Source organism: Enhydra lutris, unplaced genomic scaffold (genome assembly GCF_002288905.1).
Source record: "Enhydra lutris kenyoni isolate GAN:26980312 unplaced genomic scaffold, ASM228890v2 scaffoldscaffold9, whole genome shotgun sequence".
NCBI classification, from domain to species: Eukaryota; Metazoa; Chordata; class Mammalia; order Carnivora; family Mustelidae; genus Enhydra; species Enhydra lutris.
In genome coordinates, this window is record NW_019154093.1 from 41,557,451 (window position 1) to 41,582,486 (window position 25,036).

General features: G+C 33.9%; 1 protein-coding gene across 1 annotated transcript in view; it reads right to left on the reverse strand.

Moving 5' to 3' along the window:
- LOC111143607 (leucine rich repeats and IQ motif containing 3) overlaps positions 1-25,036 on the reverse strand; it is a 169,511-nt gene that overhangs the window by 70,168 nt on the left and 74,307 nt on the right. The window contains exon 5 of the mRNA XM_022497440.1: positions 20,069-20,225. Within this exon, the coding sequence (XP_022353148.1) occupies positions 20,069-20,225 (157 nt within the window). The remainder of the gene's footprint in view (positions 1-20,068; positions 20,226-25,036) is intronic.

A 25,036-nucleotide genomic window follows, 5' to 3' on the forward strand; every position in this document is an offset into this window, starting at 1 on the left:
TTGTGATCTCTGTCAAATAAATGAATAAAATCTTTTAAAAAAATGAAGTTTGTCAAGAATAACTATAACATAACATAATATCAACACATTATCAAAATATAACATTACTTTAAGTAATATTACTGCTATTCTCACTTGGGTCCAGTTCTATTAAACAAAGTATTACAAAAATAATGTAGACTACTCTTCTGCAATCAATTATGTAACAGTCAATTGTAAATGCTTCTTCAAACTCAAATTCATCTATCAGTCCTCTTCAATTAGTCTTTATCTAAGCCATCAGCAAATCTTGACAATTATACTTCCTAAATGTATTTCAAATCTGTCTTCTTCTCTTCCTTTTTTATATTACCTCTCTAGTCTAAGCTATAGTCACCCCTTCTAACCACAAATGGTCTTCTGTTGGCTTCTGCCTTGACACCAGATCTTACAAGATTCAGTTACATTTAGCAAAAGATAAATCTGATCATGTTTATTTTTAGCTTTACATTTCCTGATTGCTGTCCAAGGTGCCAGTCCTTACTATGAGCTTGAAAAGCCAGCAAATATGGCCCTGGGTCACATAGTCAAATTCATTTCATTCTACCCTTGACTTTATTCATCATACTCTTACAACATTGGATTTCATTCAGTCCTTTGAACCCAACTCAAAACAATCTACTCCAGGCCTCAGGTCCTTGTGCAAGCTCTTTGTTCTATCTAGAATACACTCCTACACTTTTCATGACGAGCTTCTCATCCTTCAGGTCTTAACTTTTATCTCCTCAGAAAAACATTCTATGGCAATTTTATGAGAACTAGAACTTCTCCTATTACTCTATCTCAGCAACCTATTTATTTTATATACATTTATCACAGATTTGTTCACTTGGATTATAACTTGGTTTTCACTTTTTGTTTTTTCCTAGAATCCATCTAGTTCATCAGGGTAAGGACTTTGCTTGTTTTCCTTACTTAGTGCCAAGAATGGCCCCTGACACTCAGCAAATATTCAATAATTATATGCTAAATATGTAATAAATAGTAGCAAAGACAAGTACTAGAAGGAATGAGTGGAGGTTTAGGAACTTTGGTTCAATATACCACAAAGTGAAACTCCCTTTTCAGAGTGAGTCCGGCCAGACATAATTTAAAGACAAATTCCTAGCTTGCATTTTTTTTTAAAGGATTCTATCCCAAATAACACTTTCCAACATTTTCTCTTTTAACCCTGAAATCTCCATACTGTACAGTTACTCCAAAGCTTTTTACTCAGCAACACTTTTACAACTCTTTCATCCCCTTTTTCATCATGTACATCAAATTAAACTCTTAATTTTCTAGAGTCTCTTCTACTTAACCATTCCTCAACATGTTACATGTACAAAAAGCATAAACATAATCATCTGGTAAGAATAATTATACATCTACTTGGGCACATCACTCTACTGTCTGTTGTTCTACATCACAATAAACCAGAGAACCAAAATGGCAATGAAAGAGCTCTCCTTTGACAGTTCTGTAGAAAAGCTAGGAAAAAATAATCTATAATAGCTACAAAAGCTGGGAGAGACATATTAATCTCACATAATCATAAGAAAAAAACTTTCAGAACATTACTGAAAATTGGAATAGATTAACTGAGGTGCTATAGAACTCCCTATAATTGACAAACTAAGTATGCTTGTAAAATATCAGATGGATGACTGTACCAAATATTTATTTTCCCCAAGAGAGATGATAATTAACATTTAAAAATTGAGAAGTGGTGACAGTGGCAACAATTTTCTCTACTTTCTAGACCAAGGGTAAATATTTTATACTAAACTCTTCTGTCTCAGAAAATCAAGATTCATTTTCAACCCTAAACAGTTTGAGTTAGTGTTAGTTAGTATTCTAAGACTGTAGTTTTGTTTTCAGATTATGTATTACACAAATCAGAGCCCTTTAATTTTAAAGCATATTATAAGTCTTTAACCAAAGCAGATTAACAGAGACTCAATGTTATATTATCTATTCGTATACTATTTATACTATAATTGACCAAGTATTTGCTTTGTCTACATTATATATGGTCATTGTAAGGAGGCTCCATTTGAAGGATTATCTCAAAAACCTCTTTAGAATCATTAGTTCTTTGGTATCCTACCACCTGTTTTCTCTTCCTTTTGTTCCCTTTCCTATACCCAGCTAAGACATCATTTTTAAAAGTGCTAACTTTAATAATATGCTAAAACCCAAACTAAAAACGTTACCCTTTTTCATCTGAATGAAAACTGTTAACTCCACTGTTTGGCTACATAGCCTCTCATTAAGTTTAACAAGCAATAACTTCAACAGAGGAGAGGATAACATACACTTGAACTCTGCTTTTAAGACTAAGTGATGGTTAACAGGGAAAAAAAAAAAACATGGAAAAGGGGGAATGATTTAAAATAAAGTTTTATGAGAAAAATTACTTTTTAAAATAGTCCCGTAGAAGCAACTGACAGGTTTAACTGCTATTTGAAAAACTGTTATTATCTTGTATTTGTTCCCAATCTTACTTTATCTTAACAGAGATGACTAGAAATGATAATACTCTGGACACATGAGGAAGAGAATTCACAAAGGATGACCTGGATAAACAAATATAGGACACATAGTAGATAGAGAAAGAAATGTGACATTTCTCTTCTATACAAAAAGTAGCCATGGGAAATGAAGGTGACTGAATATTATATTTTGCTGCAAATGTCCATTTAAAGAACACATGGGGAAAAAAGAATAATAGGTATGTTCCCTCAGTTAAAGAATGGTTAAGGTCTAAGGTCCATCATTACCAAGATTAGAGGTGCCAATGTGTAAATTACTGAGGCCTACTCTGTCTGCTACATTCCTGTGGATACTTGCTAGTAGCGGTTGTCAAACCCAGTAAAAAGAGATGCTGCAAACTTCCATAAAGATTTTAGAATAGGTTATAATTTCAAGTTGAGAGAACATAGTGCTAGTTCATTAATAATAATAATTGGTATTAGATAGAGTAGGTAAAAGGCATGAAAACTTTTACAGTATACAGATTTATGTTTCTTTAAAAGTCTCATTATTTGTATATTATATATATTTTATATATTAACATATTAAATATATATTTACTTATTTACATGACAATGCAATTCTATTTTAAGTCTTATTTTTTACTAACATATTGATTATACTGTCTGATAGCCAATGTATTACATAGTAATAATTTAGAATAATTCTGTATATGGTTTACCTAAAGTTACACATTTTTAAAAGTGTGTAACTCTACAAATATTATTTTGTTTATAACTTTCAAAGCACTTATGCATTCTACCTTATATCATAGTTAAGTACATTTCTCACCCCTAGAAGAAATTATTCTCTCTGAGGACTGGGTCTGTGGTTTACTTATCTCGATATCCCTGCACCATTTTTTGGATTGGATTCTTCAACCTCTGTTGCAGTATCAACTCACAAATAACAAAAAAGGATTGAGAAATTTGATTAGTTTATTCAACAAATATGTATTGAGTGCCAACTACATCCATGGCACCATGCTAGGCATCAGTACAAAGCTATTATTTTGTGAATACTTAAATTGTAGACTTCTTGAAATACTTCATAATTTAATGATTAATATTCTTTGTAGATATGGAAAACACAGGAAGCAAGATAAGAAATTCAAAGTGAGAAAAACTTTGTTTCCAATTAAGTGATTTGATTAAACTGAAACTGAGGATATCTACAGAGACAAAGACACAGAGAGGGAGAGAGATAGTTGAGAACATAGGCTTTAATGGCTCATGTGTTATTTATCCTCATGTGTTATTTAGTTTTGATATTTTTAAATCAGTAAATCCAATCATTTTGAAATGAAAAGAGACAGGGTATATATTAGCAGTATAGGTTAATACTGCTTAAGTGATCACCAAATGAGACAAATTCATATGGTGGTGTAAAATTTAATGACGGGCAACAAAACAGAATTTTCTAAAGAAAGGAAAAAAACTTTTCCTTACTAGTAACATATATAGCTCAAGAGTCTATATTTCTGTGGGTATTTAACAATGCCCACATTTATCAGAAGAGAAAAAAGAACAGATAGAGACTGCCAACATTTTACTGATTTTTAGGTTGCTTTCCTTTACCCTAAGTATCTTAAGCAAATCCAGCATTTTAGAGAGTGTGTATGTTTTAAATTAGGGTTTAGAATCCAAGGAAGCAGTTCTCTCTCTCTCTCTCCCTTTCTCACGCACGCACATACACACAAACAAAATCCTCAATAAATTAACAGAGTAACCATATACATAATTGTGCTTCTAAGTAAAGCACCTTATAACCAACTTAAATATGCTTTATGCATACATATTGATAAACTATCAAATTGATTCAATAAGAATTACTTGGGTAATATTTTCTGAAATTGAAGTTTTAGCCTCCTGCAACTGGGAGTAATATACTCATTTGGGAGTTTAAAATATTAGTAAATATTGCTTCATATAAGCTTTTATTACACTACTAAGGGCTAAAATGACTGCTTCAAATGCAGTTTAATTATGTTCTTTCCTTCTGAATGCTACATATGTGCTAGGAACTGCAGGGCGGAGGGGGAGAGACTGACTAAGTGCTATCACCGACCCTGGTTAGCCATCCTGAAAGTGCTATAGGCCCAGTACAAATCTCTGGGTTGGCTTGACTTCAGAGTATTCAGCACAACTTCTTTAACAACCTCAGCTCTACTGCACTTACAGGAAATATTTCAGGTATGGTCCAGAGTTTATTATTTACATGAGGTCCAGTATTGCTGTGGCTGAATAAAAGGACTCAAAACTGTAGTCACCAAAACTTTAAAAGATACAAACAGGCTTATTTTAGGACTGTAAGTTATTAGAGCAGGTATTGCCAGAATTTTTAAATTCATTAAACATCAACTGAAATATAAAAAAATGCCTGCAACTTACTATGAGTCCCTCCATGCTTTCCAGGTGAATATTGCCATTAAACACCCATGCTTAGATGGAATATCTCTAAAACAATCCCCAATAGACCAGAAAGCAGCAGTGTGATAGTTAATATTTTCTAAGTCATGGAACTTAAATTTATTATAAGAAATTCTATGTCAATTTCTAGATGACTCATAAAACACTAATTTTTGTCATTCAAAGCACAGACCAATATTGAAATACATAGAAACAGACACTCTCTTACCTTGAACAAATAAAAATTCATTCTAAGTAAGTGGTAAAAAATGGGTCATTTTATTGATTTTGTTATCTTTTTTATTAGAAAAAGATGGACAGCTTGAAAATTCTGAATTATCAGTTTTGTAAAGCAAAATTTTTATGATGGTATGTTTCACTGGATTTTAAAATGGTAATATTAACTTTCTTGAATAAGGAAGTAAATAATTTCATGATCATTTTTATGCAAGTTTCAACTGTTAAAATATCCTGGCTTGGATGAATTACTAAATGTATTTCTCTTTTCAACTTTACACTTATCTTGTGTGTACAGCTGATATCCCTAGTGTCCAATCAGAGACAGGTTTTCATCCTGTTGTCCAGGGAATGATGGGCACAATTCCTTTGACACTGACGAGAGGTAAATACATAAATCCAGCCCACTTCAGTGAAAATTGACCCATAATTTTTTTTTACCCTGAAGAAAAATACAGTGATAAAGTTTAAAGATGGAAAAAAATACAGTTAAACTCTTGAGGTGTACCATTAGTTAATGATAGTCAGCAAATATTATATTTTGCCTTGAGGACAGAAAGCTCCAGATTTGCTTTTAGGTGCTCATGAATTCTAATAATCATGGTTCTATGTGATAGCAAGAAACCTAAAAGTATGAATGATAGGTTTTTTACATTTCAATGAATTCAAAAGTTTAAGTTAAAAAGGAAAGACATGCTTTTTATATATTTTCTCCTACATCTACTCTTCACTGAGAAGTTTCTTTAAGAAATGAGTATGGAGGGGAGCATGGGTGGCTCAGAGGGTTAAGCCTCTGCCATCGGCTCTGGTCATGATCCCAGGGTTCTGGGATCGAGCCCTGCATCGGGCTCTCCGCTCAGCGGGGAGCCTGCTTCCTCCTCTCTCTCTGCCTGCCTGTCTGCCTACTTATGATCTCTGTCAAATAAATAAATAAAATCTTTAAAAAAAAAAGAAATGAGTATGGGCATTTCCTATATATTTAGCAATGGAGAATATCCATTACTTCCCACACAAAGACTATGCCCCAATTGAAAAAAAAATGGATCTTGTATTAGACTCTAATATTGTCTCTGAACTAGTATTTTCAAGATTTATCAACATTCTTAAGATCTGGGGGAAAAAATTACTTAGCATAGTGAGTCAGATCAATTGCCCCTATTCCAAGTACTCTACCTCTAATTATATCAAAAAGAAACATACTGCAAAAAGTTAAGGATCTCCATTTTCATTTTCTTTAATCATTCATTAAAAATTAATTCATTATTTTATCTATATAATTTATTTTTAGTTTGTTTATATAATCAGCCTATAGCATTTCTGGAATAATGAATTTTATTATAATGACCACAGTGTGGCGTAAGCCCTTTATCTTCTTTATCTTTGAAAGGTATTCTAAGTTCTAGTGCAACAGCACTGGCAATAAAATGGTTTATATACATAGTTCATAACTTTGTAAGTTCTTTTTGCACTGTTTTATTTTTGACTTGCATCTTACTTTCATCTGTCATCTTTCAATGATGACCTTATTTCTTCCTGTCCACATAGAAAAAGCTCAATGATAAACAGATTTCTGTTAGCTACTTTCTTCATAGTAGCATGGTGGAATAATATTTTAAGAAAATATACTAAAATTATTCCATGAGTTATAATAAAAAATAATATGAGTAGAGTTCAGATTATACTTCTTTTAAATGCAACAAATAGTATTTTCAATCAGTAAATATTTGTTAAGTGCCTCCTATGTGCATTTCACTGTGCTAGATAAAGGATGGCAAAACAAAATAAAATACAACCTGTCATAAAGTGATTTATTTTCCTAGAGTAAAGACATCCACATAAAAGTCACTTTCCAAGAAAGCAGCATATAAATAAATTTAAGTAGAAACATACAGAAGAAAAATAATAGTAACAATACTCCAGTCAAATCAGGAAAACGTTCTTACTTAATATTGAAAAAGACCAAATCTTGGTACTGGGACATTACCAGGGACTTTATTCTTTTGTTTGATGCTGCAAGCTGAAGTGAAGACAGACAGATAGAGAGGAACAATTCTGGGAACAACCACATTCTTAAACAGAAAAATAAGTAAAGAGATTCTGGGAAGGAGGTTTTGGCCTTGGTGCCAAGAACTTAAGGTGAATGAATGAAGGCATTTTTGTGCCTACTTTATGTACAGAGATTTGATGGTATATTGTAGAAAGAAGGCAATGTGCTAGAATGGAGGTGAATTGAAAGGAAGACACAAAACAATGCTAAAATTTTATATGTCAGCTCTATCTATGAAAAAGAAAAGACTTTGCTTTCAATAATTGGCTAATTCGTAGCAGCCAAGATCAAATATAGTTAATTTTAATACTGGAATCTCTCACAATAGGCAGCAATGGTTCTGTCTTGAAGAAAAAGCTGCTGATGAGATACACTCTGTTTGGGTAATCACCCTTTCCCTCCTTTGGAGCTATTAAATCCTCAAATACAGACTCCACTCTCCAATTCTAAGGCCTAAGATAAGAGACAATTAGCTTCTCTGGAGCAATACTTAGAGTTCCCTATTAATTTACATTTGCTCAAAGCCTGACACATAATTCTGGTAATTAATTTTTTATCTCCTTCTGAGCCTTCATCACTCTATTTGCCTTCACCATGTTTCCCAGTTCTAAGTTGACATCTGCCTTGGGCCACTTCCCAAGACTTCATTCCAGCAATGCAATCTCTGACACCAGTTTTCTTCTTAAGACAGTCCTTTAACACAGTGTCTAGGCCTTGATACTTGAGGACAGATCTCATTAATACCAGCTTTCTATTTCAACCTGACCCAATTTCAATGTTGCTAAGCTTTTCACAGTAGTTCATCAATTGTTGCTAGCCATGTGATGGTGAATAAAAGTGACAGTACTCATTAGATGTGGAGCTACTTACCAAACTGACTCTCCTTTGCTAGTTCCTCAAACCATAACCATTCTGTGTCTCCTGTACTACTTCAGTGGTCAAGCCCAAACTCTTTCTTAATTAACCTAAACAGTTTTACTTTAATTAAAATACCTTTTCCTGTGAATAATAAGATAAAATGTAAATGTTCCAATTTGAATGCCACTGTAAATACTGTAAATGTCATCAGAAGATTGAGCTCATTGTAAAGCATCTTGAAGAAAATGGGAACATGAATTAGGCAGATGTGAAAAAGGAGATGATGCTTAATTTACATAAGGAAATCATGTGGCAAACAGTAAGAATAAACAAAGAGACTGGAGACTGAACCAGCTGAAGTATACTGTTTATAACAGAATAATGAGAAAAAAACACTGAAAGGATAAAATGAAATAAAATTTTAAAAGGCTCTGAAATCTACAGCCTCTATTATGCTCTTTCATCTTTCTTCTGGAAACCTTCCTACATTTCCTTGTCATCTCTCTATGATATTTTACTATCAAGAAAACTTTAGTCTGATCGCTATAAGATTTCACTCTTTACTCTCTTCTTTATATCATAAATAAAACAATTAGATAACCATTCGAACCTTTGGTCACCCACCATCTATACAAAAGTTTGAATAACAAATGTAACTTGTTGATTCTAAGTAATTTCACAGGTATAACAACACATATGGTATTAAAATGTAGAGAGACTATTGCTTGCCAAATAATCATTTTAAGCACAAAGGTGAAAATCAAAATATCCTACCCATCTTTATGGGTATGAAAATCAAAATATCCTACCCAGCCCTACCCATCTTTACTTTCCACAATTCCTCTCATAAATCTCTTAGTATAGTTAGGATAGTTTCGTTTCCATTCACATATCTTCCAAGCTAAGTCTCATCTTCACAGCTTTGTTGATATATTTTTTAAATGTTACCCTTGATCTTTTCTTTTTTGACATTAAATTTTTTATATGTTCCACCATACATCTGACACTTAACTATACAGACATATTGTCATCATTATCTCATCTAAACAAATTCATTTTTTAAAAGATTCTATTTATTTGAGAGAGAGAGAGAAGGAGAGGGAGGGAGAGTACAAGCCAGGGGGAGAAACAGAGGGAGGGGGAGAAGCAGACTCCCCACTGAGCAAGGGGCCCAGTGTGGCACTTGATCCCAGAACCCTGAGATCATGACCTGAGCCAAATGCAGACACTCGGCCAACTGAGCCACCCAAGTGCCCTAAACAACAAACTCCTAAAGACCAAAAAAACTCCACTCTTCTTCATTTCCCTAAAGCATGCTAAGGTGGAAAAATAAAAGCATTAAAGAACATAAAATTAGAAATTGAAACCAAGTTTTAACACTCTTATAAGGTAGCTATATTGATACTTATTTACATGTATAAACTTATGTATATATCTTTTGCCTTTAAAATATGCAGGGAAAGCTGCTTTTATGATTAAAAAGGTCATGAAATCTATACTATACTACCAGTGGAATAAACCAGTGTTCTATGGATGGATAAACCATCAATTGTTTCTAAGGCCTTTGAATATTCTTTTCATTTGTCAACTCTCAGAAACTTGCTCTTCATATCGGATTTTCTATCTATGCATGAATCTTAAAATTGCAAACTTTCAAAAAATTTGGAGGTAAGTAATATAACATTTGTACAGGTGGGAGGAGTTTACATATTGATTTTTTTTAATGTGAGTATAATGATATAAAACAAAAAATATAGGGTAATAGATTTAAATAGTAATTACAATAATCAAATTATACTACTGAAGGTTCTTAGGATACTGGACCTTGTTCTTCAATAGTATATTATTTAAGTAACAAAACTTTGCATGCCAAGTTATTGTGTGGGGTAGACATATAGATCAATAGAATAGAACTTAAGAGTCCAGAAACAAACCCTTGCATATGGTCAATTGAATTCTGACAAGGATATCAAGATAATTCAATAGAAGGATGAGTTTTCATTTTTCCTTTAAAAAAAAAATGGTTCTGTACAACTTGATATCCCCAATGTTGGATTCCTAATTCATACTATATAAACTAAAAATGAACTGTAGGCCTAAATATAAGAGCTAAGAGTTTATAAAACTCTTAGAAAAAAATATAGAAATAGGGATGCCTGGGTGGCTCAGTCAGTTAACTGTCTGCCTTCAGCTCAGGTCATGATTCCATGGTCCTGGAATCGAGTCCCACATTGGGCTCCTTGCTCAGCAGGGAGTCTGCTTCTCCCTCTGCCTGCTGCTCTCCTGCTCCTGTGCTCTCACTCTCTCAATCTCTCTCTCTCTGACAAATAAATAAATAAATAAATAATCTTAAAAAAAAAAAAAAAGAAAAAACATAGAAATAAATCTTTTAAGACCTTGGTTCAGATAATTGTTTCTTATATTTGACATGAAAAATATAAGTGATCAAGGAAAAAAAGAGATGAATTAGGTTTTATCAAAATTAAAGCTTTTGTGTTTCAAATTTAAAAAGTCAAAGACAACCTACATAATGGTAATGGGAGGAAATCAGAGAGGGAGAAAAACCATGAAGAGACTCTGGACTTTGGGAAACAAACTGAAGGTTACAGAAGGGAGGGAAGTGGGGAAATGGGGTAACCAGATAAGGGCACATGTTGTGATGAGCACTGGGTATTACATGCAACTAATGAATCATTGAACACTACCTCAAAAACTATTGATGTACTACTATATGTTGGCTAATTGAGCATAATAAAAAAATCTATTATAAAATGATGAAAGTATTTGAATAGACAGTTCTCCAAAGAAGACATACAAGTGTCCAATAAATATGTGAAAATGTCCTCATCATCATTAGTTATTGGGAAATAAAAGTTTAAATCACAGTAATGCACCAATTCATACTGACCAGGCTGGTTATAATCAAAAAGACAGATAATAACAAGTAGTGAGGATTTGGAGAAATTAAAACTCTCATAAATTGACGATATGAATGTAAATGGTACAACTGCCATGGAAAACAGTTTGTTATTTCCTCAAAAATTTATTACCATCTCATCCTCCTACAACTCCACTACTACGTATCTAGCCAAGAAAACTCAAAAATATGTCCACACAAATATTTGTATATGGATGTTCACAGCTGCATTACTAATAATAGCCATAAACTGGAAGCAACCTAGTTAATGAATAGATTACAAAATATGGCATAGTTATACAATAAAATATTATTTGGCCATAAAAATGAATGAAATACTGATACATGTTACTACATGGATGAATCTTGGAAACAGTATGCTAAGTGAAAGAAGCCAGACACAAAAGACCACATATTTTATTATTCTATGTATATTAAATGCCCAGAATAGGCCAACTCATAGATATAGAAAACAGATTAATGGTCGCAAGGGCCCACAAGGATAACTGCTAATGGTATGGGATTTCATTTTGGGGCAATGAAAATGTTCTGGAATTAGATAATGGTAATGATTGCAGAAGTCTGTGAATATACTAAAAATCATTGAATCGAATAATTTAAAAGGATGAACTTTAGGTTATGCAAATTATATCTCAGTAGAGATATTATAAAAAATATTGTAGAGTTGACAATTCAGTTTCAGTAGTGCTTGTCGGAGTTATAATGAAATGTCAAAGATATGAAGTACCCAAAATAATTAATATAATGAAAAGAGACTGGAGAAAAATCATTAAAAATTTACAGGTGATTTTAGGATTCAAGTTTTTAAAAAACTATAACAATTTTAGTGTTATGATAAATTAATAATGTAAGGAAAAAGCCAAATAAATTTGCAAATTATATTAACATTTGAAAAAACTGAAACAGAAAATAACTAAAAATGTGCAAAACAACACATTTATCATTAACTTTCATTTGAAATTATTAACTAGATTTTAATATATTTTTAATATATTTTTTCTCTTTTTGAATCCTAAATATGAATTTTTTGCAGCACCTATGGAATTATAACAAATCAAGTTTCAAGCTAGATTACCTAGAACAAACAAGAACCTATAAAAATATATATTTTTAAAAAACGGAAATAAAATGTTATTAGAACTTGTTAAAAAAAGTACTGACAGGGCGCCTGGGTGGCTCAGTGGGTTAAAGCCTCTGCCTTCGGCTCAGGTCATGATCCCAGCGTCCTGGGATCGAGCCCCGCATCTGGCTCTCTGCTCAGCAGGGAGCCTGCTTCCTCCTATCTCTCTGCCTGCTTCTCTGCCTACTTGTGATCTCTGTCAAATAAATAAATAAAATCTTTAAAAAAAAAAAAGTACTGACAATTGTTAGGTAATTAATATTCCCTAAAATACAAATTAACTACTGCCAAATCTCAGAAAGTAATATAAAATATATAGACTGTTCATGGTAGTGATAGGAAGAAGAAACACCATGTACCCTTAACTATAGGAAACCAACAGGATTTCTGCAGGGGAGATGGGTTGTGGGATGGGGTAACTGGGTGATAGGCATTAACGAGGGCACATACTGTGATGAGCACTGGGTGTCATACGCAACTGATGAGAATGATTAAACTCTATATCTGAAACTAACGATGTATTTACTGTATGTTGGCTAATTGAGTTTAAGTAATAAAAAAGGAAAAAGGAAACACTGTAATAATATTAACACTTAAAATTAAATTTTAAAGTCAATATAAAGAAAAAGATTTGATATTTAAAATATACTTTTAAAAACATAAATAAATAAATAAATGAAGATGGTTAACAGATCAAAGGAAAATGAACTAGTTATTTAATAATAGAAAATATGGAAAGCCAAAACAACCACATCCAAGATTGGCAGAATAGAAATTTGGGCCAATTTTGAATTTCAAAAAAGCCAAATGAAATTTTTTTAAAGTCTTCAAAAAACAGGAATTATTTCTCAAGAAAATTAGGATTTACCAGGTCAATGATCCAGATTTAAAGATTTATCAGAAATCAAAATCCCAGAGAGGTAAACCCAATATTCAATACTGTTTTTGTTCTAATAATATTTGTAGATCAGGAAAAAACAACTTACAAACTAAATTATATGTTTGATGTCTCAGGAGGTCAAGAGTAAAATATCAAAGCCCATATCTACCCAAGGAGGGGATACTGTCCACATCATTCAAACTCAAGGCTATACCATGAGATATAAATGAACAGTCCTAAAGAAAAACAAGATCTGGATAATGCATAAAATCTCAAGTTTTGAACTTTCAGGTGACCCAATAATTATGGCCATCCTTAGTGCGTGGTGATAAAGCAAATGAAAATACTTGAAGGGCATAAACGTAAGTCAGTTTTCTGCTTGGTATAAAATTAAGCTTCTCCTCTGAGTCAGTTGCCCAAAAAGATAAGAAACTGAGTAATGAAGAGAGCCAAGCTGAAGGGTACCAGGTAGATTTCTTGCCTCTCCAGGAAATACTTCAGGCAGAAATACTCATTGTAGTCTGTGGAAGTGTGTACACAGTGTCTTTTTACACAGAGTAAAAGATTATATCCAAATTATATATTTTAACAAAAGGAAATCTATAGATATATCGTCAATTGTTCTCTAACAGGTTCTAAAATGTCAGAGTAGCATGCAGATCTGTGAAGATTCTGTGAACAGCTGAGATGGAGCTATGATTGTGAAAAAAAGATAATTTTCAAAAATAGAAAAGACAGACACTTTACTGAGAAATATTAATAATGAAGGGATTTTATTTACATTTGTATTTATAATTATTTTGTGATTACTAGGAGACAATATTATTGTATATTATTGATATTAAAACATACCAATGGGGGGGGAGATACCAATGAAGTTATCATCTGGCATAACTTATAAGAATCTCCTTATAAATTTTTCCTAATTTCTATCTATCTCAGGTTTAAGTCATTTAATTCTCCTTTATTCACTTCAATGCACCAAAGTATCTGTTGAGCAGTACTATCAGCACTTCATAGCTTCTATCTCTTTACTTCTTCTAGATGGGTTATGCTATTAGGTGAATCCTTTGCTCAGTTCTCTTTTTCCTACTGACCTTGGCAACTCCTAAAGTTTTCACCTCAATTTGTATTAAAATAGTGTTCATTTGCTGCTTTTCAAAATTTATTCTGCACTTGCTTGGTTTCAAATCTTCCTGTCCGAATCTTACGGCACTAATCACAATAAATGGTTACAGTTGGGTTTTTCCAGAAATGAAATACCAAGTCAGAATTAAGTGTGCAAATGGTTTACTGGGAAGTAACACCTGTTAAAGGAAAATGGAGGAAGTGGATTAATCAGGGAAAGCTTCTGCCAACCACCCTGGAACTCTGAAGCAAAGTCTGTCTGTCTGAAAATCCCACACTGAGTAGAAATGGCCAGGTCCTTATAATAGTGCCTTACTCATTAATTGGCTGGAGTTTGCCTAAAGAAAATAGTGTGACCTAGACTTGAAAGCAGAGCTGGACCCTGAAGGAAGAAAAAAAAAAACGAAAAACTAAACTAAAAGCTGGAGCTCTCAGCTAATGACACTCCTTGCATCTGAGAAACCACAAATGGTAATATTATCCTTGCATATTTCTGTCCTAATATTATTCATCTAGTTCCAAGTCTTCTCTCTTTAGTCTCGGTAAAATCTTCGATTAAAGGGGACACTGCTTTATTTATTTTTACTGTTAGTGATGAGTGGAGAACCTGATACCTAAAAAGCACACAATAAATACCTGCAAAACTTTATTAAATGGCTACATTAGCTCCCTAAGTATTGATGAGGTCATTAAGCTTTACTTTCACTTTTGAACCATCATTATTGGGTTTTTGGAACCTAAAAGAGGGCTGAATTAAGCTTAAATTAAATTAACTTTAGCCTCAGGCAACCCTAGCATCTGTCCCTATGTACTATTCCAATATCTTATACTTCCACCTACCACTAAAAGCCACTATTTCCCAGAAGTCTTAATACTCAGGAAAACTCCATGTCTTTTGGTCAGACCCATTAGATGTAGGCAACTAAAATAGATTTGAATTTGTATACTTCTCTCAGTTCTATACTTTATATACATCGGTCCCTACCCAGTGAGTTTTTCCTAGCTCTTCCCTCTCTTCCTAAAAGTTCCAGAATAGAACATGTTTGATTACAATTTTCTAAGGCTTCAGAGTTTCTTTCAATACTAAGGAGATTGTAAATATTCAAAAGATACCCATTTGAAATGAACTGAATTGCTGATGGGGCCTCAAAATGACAGACAATAACAAAGGGCAATTTTTAAAGACTATCATCACAAAGCTTCTTTCTTATAGAATTACATAAGTTGGAACAACATTACAGAAACACATTGAAAATAAAGATCAGTTTCCAGTATAAAAAAGCACTCTTATTTCACAAAAAAATGAAATTTAAAAATAAAATATCTATCTTTAAGTTTCTTTTTAACACCTCATATAATTAAAATGAGGTGACCAAATCCATATCTCCTGAATCCAATATAAGATCAGCCCTCCCTATATTTGCTTACTATCACTTACTGTTTAGCTAGAAAAAGAGGGCAAAAGTAAATTCAGTATTTCTTGGCATGTAATATTATTATTCTGGTTATTATTCTTTTTTAATTTATTTTTATTTTATTCTCTCGCTCTACTCCCATATTTACCTGAATTTAAAGTAGGTGCACACACACACAAAAATAATCCTCATATATGATTAGTTACTTGGATTTATAAAATTAGGGCAAATTCATCCTTCCATGCAAGTTGTGCTGTGCAGAACCCCAGGGAACATCATCTACATAGACGATGATGTAAATGCACTTGTACACTGCACAGTAGCCCTGATTAAGGTGAGCCCTTTTCTTTCCTCTAACTCACATAGGACATGTGATAAATCAACTCATCTTTTAATAGTAAAAAGAGAACTACAGCTCACAAAGTTATACAGATGGCAATATATATACAGATATACATAAACATGAAAATATATGTCATTAAAAAATTACAAATTAAAGCAACAAGACATTATTAGACATCTATTAGAGTAGCCAAAATCTAGAATACTGGAACCACCAAATCCTGCCAAAGATATGGAGCAATGAATGAGAGCTCATTCCTTGTTGGTAGGAATGCATAATGGTACAGCCACTTTGGAAGACACTTGGCAGATTTTTACAAAACTAAATATATTCTTACCATATGATTCAGCAATCATGCTCCACTATATTAACCTAAACAGCCTGAAGATTTATGTCCACACAAAAATCTGTACGGGGATGATTATAGCAACTTTGTTCCTAATTGCCAAAACTTGGAAGTAACTAAGAGGTTCTTCAATAGATGAATGGATAAACTGCAGTACACCCAGACAATGAAATGATATCTAGTGATAAAAGGAAATGAGCTATTAAGCCATGAAGAGAAGGAGGAAACATAAATGCATATTACTAAGTGAAAGAAGCCAATCTGAAAGTCTATATATCTTTAGGAAAATGTATTTAATAATAATGGAAAAGGTTCAGAGGAGGACTGTATTTGAAAACATGTTCTATTTTGTTTTATGAAAATGGTGTTCAATATGGCATGTGTATACTCATTAGTTATGAGAAAAAGTTTTGGAAGCAAGGAAAAAAAATCAATAAAAATTTTCTAAATTTCAACCAAATCAGCTATCTAAAGCAAATTTTACCTTAGTATAGATGACTGCCATATTAGATTATGTCCAGTGTCTCCAGGAAACATACAATGGCATAAAGGAGTATAATATGTGAATATCCAATGTATTAAAAGTGGTTCCAAGTAAGAAATCCTTTCCAGAAAAATTGGATTGGATTGCCTTATTGATCCCTCTCCTCATTTTGTTGCTAGCTAGCGAGAACATATCCACCCACTCCAGAAAATGTGTCAAAACAAAGGTTATGTAATTCCAACCTCCATGCTTCAAGAAGGGAAGGTGTTGCTCAAGTTCTAAGAAATAAAAATAGATCATGATTCTAGGAGGTAGGCTGTCAAAGAAGATTGAGATTACAAGACAGATTTGTTCTTTCTTTCCATGAGGCTGAAACTTAAGATTCCTGGCCATCACTCCTTTTTTTTTTTTTTTTTTTCTGAGATGCTTTCTCTCCTTCCTAACAACATATGACTAAGCCAGCTTAAGGAAGCTTCAGATGTGAGGGTGTCAGGGTAGGTAGGAGAAAAGGGAGCAACTAGGCTGCCTCTGAGATAAATACATGGCAAATTGCTTTCCTCTCCTCTGAATCTCTTCCCTTTCTGCTCCAATGGGTGTGACTCTCTCTCATACTGTATCTCTTCTAAAATTTATGTTTGCAATATAGGAAATAAGTGAAAGAATAATACAAAGCTAACAAAGCATAAATAATGAAGAATATCTTATAGTCTAGCCAAAATTACTAAAATTTTTCAATGGAATTTTAGGCCAACATCCCAGTTAGAAACTGCTTTGTTTGCTATTACTCCCTAGACATATATTTTCCACAATAACCTTTGAGGAAAAGGGTTGACTACGTCAAAGTAAATTTCAAGTATTCTAGGGTATCCTAGCAAAATCCATCATGAGTATCTAAATTTCCCTAAAATCCATTATAATATATAAGCTTCCCCAAAACTTGATCTAATTGACCATCATAATTCTGTATCTAAGTTCCTCCTCTGCAAAAGGACCAATCACCATTTGACCACGTAAGCCATGGGTAAATAATGTCCCTAGCAATTGTTCCAGATCCTCAATTTCCTCTGATCCACTTTTTTTTTTTTTAAATCAGATTCCTTACTGATGAATCCTGACTTTTGGTTCTGTATCTCCTTCAATAGCTTAAGCATGCACCATAAATTCTGGATGCTTATATGGACTTCTAGCTTTGTAGCACAGCATTTCTTAAATAAATGTACCTTGAACTCACTCCTCTACCTCTTTCCATCCCCAAACAGGAGAAAAACAGATACTGATTACTTATCTAGTTATTAAAACTTGAATTCCTCTCTTTGCTAATCCTTTCCATTATTTGATCATAGCACTTTTTAAAATAAATTCCCAGTCTTAAATACTGGTATTTTATTACTTCCTCCCTTTCCCCTACTTCTCAGCTTTTTTAAATGTTTCTTGGATCCTAGGTTCTCTAAGGCACTCTACGGCATCACTTGTTCTCACTATAGTTTCTAATTAACCAAGCACTAAGTCACTAATGACTAGATATGTAAGAAAGAAAAATAACAAAAGAATAGTACATCAAATAAGTGAGCTAAAGGGGAGACTACAAATGAAGCCACCAGAAGATGGAACAACAATTTTATAGAGAAAAAGTAAAGACTCAAAGATGAATCTTACAAGTTAGAATAATTTCAATTACTCTTGAGAAATTGAACTGAGCAACTTCTATAATGTTTTATAAGTAGTAGCTATAAAGAGTGAAAAAGCATAGGACAATGTACATATTTATAGAATATGAAAGAATAGTTCTTAACATTAATAGTGACATGGTTAGCAGAATTACCAATGATATTAAAGAGCTTTAGAAAACTCCTTATAGTGAATATATTTCCAATATTTCTTAACATTCAAGATACTTTGTGACAGTGATATATTCTACCTAAACTTCACAGATATTAAATAAAATGTCTCTATAATATGAATATTTTATTTCTATTTATGTACACATAGTAGTCACTTACCATAACAACATATACCCATATATACATATATACCCATATATGTACATAATATTTTGCATTTGGATATATGCCTATGTATATGTGTGTAAATATTTTATAAATACATAATATATACCCAAATCATTGTCAATTGGTTATATACCATATGCAATAGTCAGTGAAAGTCTCCTCTGCATAAAGCATATAAAAAAGTAGGTTTCATGCCTGAAATTAGTGAGTTTATGTTCTACATAGAGGACCAAAAGACACTTCAAATGAGCATCATTCTTTTATAAAACATAGTATCATATAGAGCAAATTAATACAGTGGGCACTATGTGCTAATGAGGAAAAAGTTTTAAATGGGTACATATGCCTTTAAACCTTTATTGTTAATTCAATGAGTAATTTTTTTGTGGGTTTTAAGGGCTTGAAGATATTCCTGTGCTATTTCTAGAATACATGTTCTCAATAACACTGAAATCAGACTAATGAGAGTCTGGACCTTTTGTAGTCCTTTCTAATCATGTTAATATAATGGAAACATTTGTAGTGCAAGCTACTTAGAAACAGTCTCATTTGTGAAGAAGATTACCACAAACAGTGCTTTACACATTATTAAAAGTTTGTTCTAGTTAGTTATAACACAATGCCAAGTCTTCATTTCTACCATTATATAATATCCAAATTAAAAAAAAAAAAAAACTCTAAAGATTAAAAAAAGCACAAATCCTGGAGTCAGAAAACCCGAAGTTAAGTTTTAGCAATGCCACTCAATTATGCCCCCATCAGAGCCTTACTTTCCCTATTTATAAAAATGAGATAAAAATATCTATCTTACAGTGTTGTGGAGAATAAATTACAGAACACATGCAAAATATCTAGCACAGTGCCTGATACATAGTAGGCACTCAATAAATAAAAGCTTCTATTTTCAACGTGTCCTCAAAGCAATACATAACTTAGCAAAAACAATGAATGAATACATACAGTATTATCAGTCTTTAATAAACTACTTTTTTAAGTTTTCAACTACTATGTAGAGATTTTTACATTAATGTTAATAACTACTTGTAATAATCAATACAAGAAAAATATACAAAACATAAATATAAAAATGGTTGTATTAAGAATTACACACCACAAAAATTATATTTGTGTTGTTATTATATGACGTTTCTTTCACTGAGAAAATCTCAAGCAGAATATTAACAATATAATGGAAAATATTTAAAAGAGAATGAAGAGATTTTACAAATGCTACATAAATTATAGCTATAGTATCTTAAATAAAAATATTTTAAAGATAAGTAATAAACTAATTATACTTACATGTTTCCAATGTGTAAGCTTTCCCATTATATTAGTTTCAGGTTGTAAAAAGAGATTCTTAAAGAGCCTGTCTTCATATCCTTTGTGTATGTAAATCCATTTTGTTTCACATTCACCAATAAGTTTCTCCTGGCGTTTTTTGCACAGCAACAAGGGGCTGAGTATAAGGGGGGAAAATTGTCATTTAGTTTTTTTGCCATAAAGAAAGGAAAGAAAACTACTCATGAGTTCACGTACACCTTTGAAAACAGGGTAGTAAATTTAATGTAATATTTGTTTTCAAATTACTATTATATAAAACTACTTAGGCACTAAGGTTTGCTCATCAACCTTCACCAAGGAATGAATGAGTGCTGAGAAATCTCTGGTGATATGAATCCACAAACAATTCTGTACTCGTGTTTAACTATGTATTTTATAATATAATGGCAAGAAGAACATGACTAAATTATCTATAGAAATATAAGATAACCAGTATGAAATCTTTTGACTTTTCTGCTCCAGTGCAGAAGTCAGTAACACTCATTCTATGTAATGAAATAGTAAAGTTGTTTGCATTAAAGTGATGAACCAAGTAGAAGTGAGTTGGAGGAAATCGAAGGGGGAGACAAACCATGAGAGACTGTGAACACTGAGAAACAAACCGAGGGTTTTGGAGGGGAGAGGGGTGGTGGTTTGGGTGAGCCTGGTGGTGGGTGTTAAGGAAGGCACATATTGCATGGACCACTGTGTGTGGTGCATAAACAATGAATCTTGGAACACTGAAAAAAAATTATAAAAGGTAACAGTCCCCATTATTATTAATTAGCAGAGGTAAAACAAAATTAACCAAGGAAAACAATTTTTCATATTAATGGTTAGTGGTTACTAACTAGTTAGTAGTTAGTGGTCAATAACTGCCAAAAGAAGAAAGAAACAAGGGATTTTCAAAGAAAATCTTTCATTCTGAAAGTAACCAATATGTGCTCTGCGAAGAGAAAAAAGTCCTTAATATCATGAAGCTTATATTCTCTTAAAAGTAGAGATAGATAGGGGAACTTGGTGGCTCAGTCAGTTAAGTATCTGCCTTTGGCTCAGGTCATGATCCCAGGGTCCTAGGATCTAGCCCTGTCAGGTTTCCAGCTCAGTGGAGATCCTGCTTCTCCCTCTCCTCCCTGCTCCTGCTCTCTCTCTCACTATCGCTGTTGCCAGCTCTCTCTCTCAAATAAATAAATAAATCTTTAAAAAAAATTAAGTAGAGATAGATAATACAGAAATAAAACACTAGAGATATGAGTGAATTGCTTTTCACACAGGCTGGATTGGGACAGTAATACTGAAAAGAAACAAGATAATGTGGGAATTTCAGGAAACAAAAATTCTAGCAGAGCAAACAGCAGGTACAAAAAGCCAGTCAGAAGTATGCTTAAGGAGGCAAGAATATATTTGGCATAGGTCACTGGAATGGACAATCATTGTTGAGTTTTTAGAAAAATAGTAGCTTTGAATGGAATCACATTAGGGAGACAGTTTCTGGGATACAGTTGTGAGGAGTTCTGTGGATCCTCTCCCCCGTGAGACAACCATTTAAAATCTCTGGAAATTATCCTAAGGGCATACAGCAAATAAACAAATATTTATTCAATAAAATCTATTATAGCTCAGTAAGAACAGTGAGACAATGTTGGATTTAAACAACTCACTGTCTCTTTTCTCTCTGTCTCCCCTGACCTAAGTTCAGACTACCAGAAGTTCTAATCCAATAAGGCAAAACTGAGAAAACACAGGATCCCTTCCCTACCTAGTTCCAGTCAAGGGCTACAGAGTCATTGCAAGAAATATCCTAGCCTGGATCCATGTTTTAGAGAATCTATTTCAAGCAAGAATGTCTGAGAGAACTTGGTCTCTCTTCCTCCTCTCAGAACTCACTTATAAGGTAGAAGCTTTAACTCAGGTGCAACAGGGAGAGAATACTGGAACCCTGATAGCTCTTGCCCTCAGAAAGTGATAGACACAAGGAGAAGGGTTGCTCTAAGAGAGTAGAAAGCTAAACTAAACCATCTTGAAGTTTATCAGAGAGAACCAAAAGAGACGGCTAAGAAGAGCCCTTCTGAGATCTGAAGAAACTGCAAAAACTGACCTCAAAGATCAGTTTTGAAAAGAGCTCAATTTTAAAAGATCACACTGTGGAGCAATTTATTTCCCAGGGAATTGTTGAAAACAATAGAGTAGTCAGATGGCAATTAGTGAAAGTTAATAATAGGTGTTATACCTTCAGAATAGCCTAACAAGAAATCAGAAAAGGGGAAACTCAAAGAGTTTTAGCACTCAAAGAGCTCTAAAATCACTGTCATTCCAAGGGTGACAGCACCTGGCTAAAAGTTTGCCCTTTAAGGAGCAATACCAGAGGCTACCCAATGCGGGGTAAATAAAGTTTACTAAAATAGTCTAGCTAAGTTATTAAACAAATAAACAAGTCCAGGTAAGGAGATCAACCAAGGGTGGTTACAATATACTATTTAAAATGTCCAGTTTTCAACAAAAAATTATGAGGCAAAGAAACACAAAAGTATAGGCAAAGAGTAAGCCTTTGAAACTGCCTTTGAAAGGGCAAAAATCTCAGACATAACAGATAAATACTTAAAGACAACTATTATAAATATGTTTAAAAGAAATAAGCCTCAAATAAGAAAGGTATAAAAACATGATCTTTTCAAATAGAGATTATCAATAAAGACATAGAAACTATAAAACAGAACCAAATGAAAATTCTGCAGTTGAAAAGTACAGTAACTGAAATGAAAATTTTGCTAGAGTAGTTCAACAGTAGATTTAAATTAGAAAAAGAAAAAAATCAGAAACCCACCAACATATGAGTAATGGGACTTACCAGAGGAGAGAGAGAAAAAAGACAGAAAAAAATATTAGAAGTGTTAAAACTTTCTGAAATCTGATGAAAAACATTAATCTACACATCCAAGAGCTCAAAAAAACTGTAAGTAAAATAAATGCATAAAAATCATATCCAGATACATCGTAGTAACATAGCTGAAATCCAGGGGCACCTGGGTGGCTCAGTCAGTTAAATATCTGCCTTTGGCTCAGGTCATGATCTCAGGGTCCTCAGACTGAGACCAGCATCAGGCTCTCTGCTCAGTGGGAAGTCTTCTTCTCCCTCTCATTCTCCCTGTGTGTGTTCTTTCTCTCTCTCTCTTAAATACATAAAATCTTTAGAAAAAAATAGCCGAAATCCAAAATCAAAGGGAAAATCCTGAAAATAGCAGAAGAAAAAGGCCCCGTCATACATGCACAAGGGAACCCAAGTAAGATGAACTTAAACAGGGAGATTTTCTGGCCCTGGAACCTGGTATGCCATTGCATGGGAGCTAAGTCATAGCCCTACCACTTTAAAGCATGGCTTCCGGCACCATTTGACAGGCAGGGAACACCAGCAATGCTCAAGGTAAGAGGGAGGTGGGCAGAGCTGATTCACCCCAAGAGCAAATATATCACCCGGTTTAGAGGGTTCCCCTGCTTTGCCCAGTCAAGGGAATTAATTCATAGCTTCACCACTGCTCACTATAGCTCCTGGTCCCTCTCAATGGGAAAACCTGTTTAAGAAAACTTGGAAGTTGTCTAGAGTGGTCCACCCACAGGAGAGCTAAGTCATAGCCCCATGTGCTGCACAGCATGATCCCTGGTTTCATCAGACAGAAAGGGCTGCTGAGGATACCCAGAAGCTGCTGTGTAACCCAGCAAAAATGAGTGGCAGGCAGATAGAGCTGACTGCTCCCGAAGAAAGGCAGTGGTCCTGTTCAGCCAGGGAGCTTTCAGCATGGGGCAGCTTGAGTCAAGGCCACAAACAACGAACTTAAGTGGACTTGGAACTGTTTCTCTCACTGAACCTAGGCAAGGAAACTAATTTGTACTTATTGCTGAATGTTGGCTTCAGCCTGCCCAACCCGAGAATCTTACCCTAGAGCACACAATAAACTGTGTATTCCATCCAATAGCTCTGCTCATAGTGGCACTTGAATAGAGAGCACAACCCATGGCTTTCTCCGTCTGCAGAGCGAAATGGGTCACCTCAGCTGACTAGGATATTCAGTCACCAAATAATGAGATGTGCAAGCCCTGACTCCTCTCCTACTGTCCTGCTAGGGCAAAGAAACTAATTCAAAGCTTCATCTACTGCTGAGTATAGTACCAAATCCCAACCACCTAATAAGTCTAACCAGAGACTGATCTAGGCCTAACCAGAGAGCCCACACTCTAATCTCACTTGGGCAAGCCAAGTAAAAAACCAAGCCAGGAGTCCTATCTAACTCTTCTCAGCCAGTGGTACACACTCAGAGCTAGAACAGCTGCCTCACCAAAAATAGACCCTAATAGCAGGTACCACCTGCCCAAGGACATTATCAGCAGACACATCCAGATACCCAAACTGAGCTATCTGGAGAAGTGTCTCTGTCAAGGTGAACCTATAAAGTCTGGAAAAGGAGACTGTTTAGCCAAATGTGCAGATACCAATGTAAGGAATGAAAGATGACAAAAATCAAATAAATATAACACAGAAACTAAAAAAACTCCAGTAACTGGCCCTAAAGAAATGGAGATCTATGAACTATCAAATTCAGCTCCTTAAAGAGCCTACGTGCAGATTCACCCATCCTGGGCCCAATGCAGAAGTAGTCCTTTAAAAACCACTCAGAATTTGGGTAAAAGGACTCATTTCCTAATTCAAAGCATTGGTCTGGTGGGGCAGACCTACTAGATTATCCTACAGAATCAGAGGAATAGGTGACATCTTCCTGCTCTCCCCATCTTGCTAAAGCTGGAAGTTACCATCTTTTTATCCCCTCTCCTGTGGGTGTCACCATTATGCTTCAGCTAATGAGCACGTTCCTGCATGCTCTCCTTCTGCCTTGCCAAAGCCAGCAGGTGACATCTTTTTTTTTTTTTTTTTTTTTTTTTTTTTTTTTTTTTTTT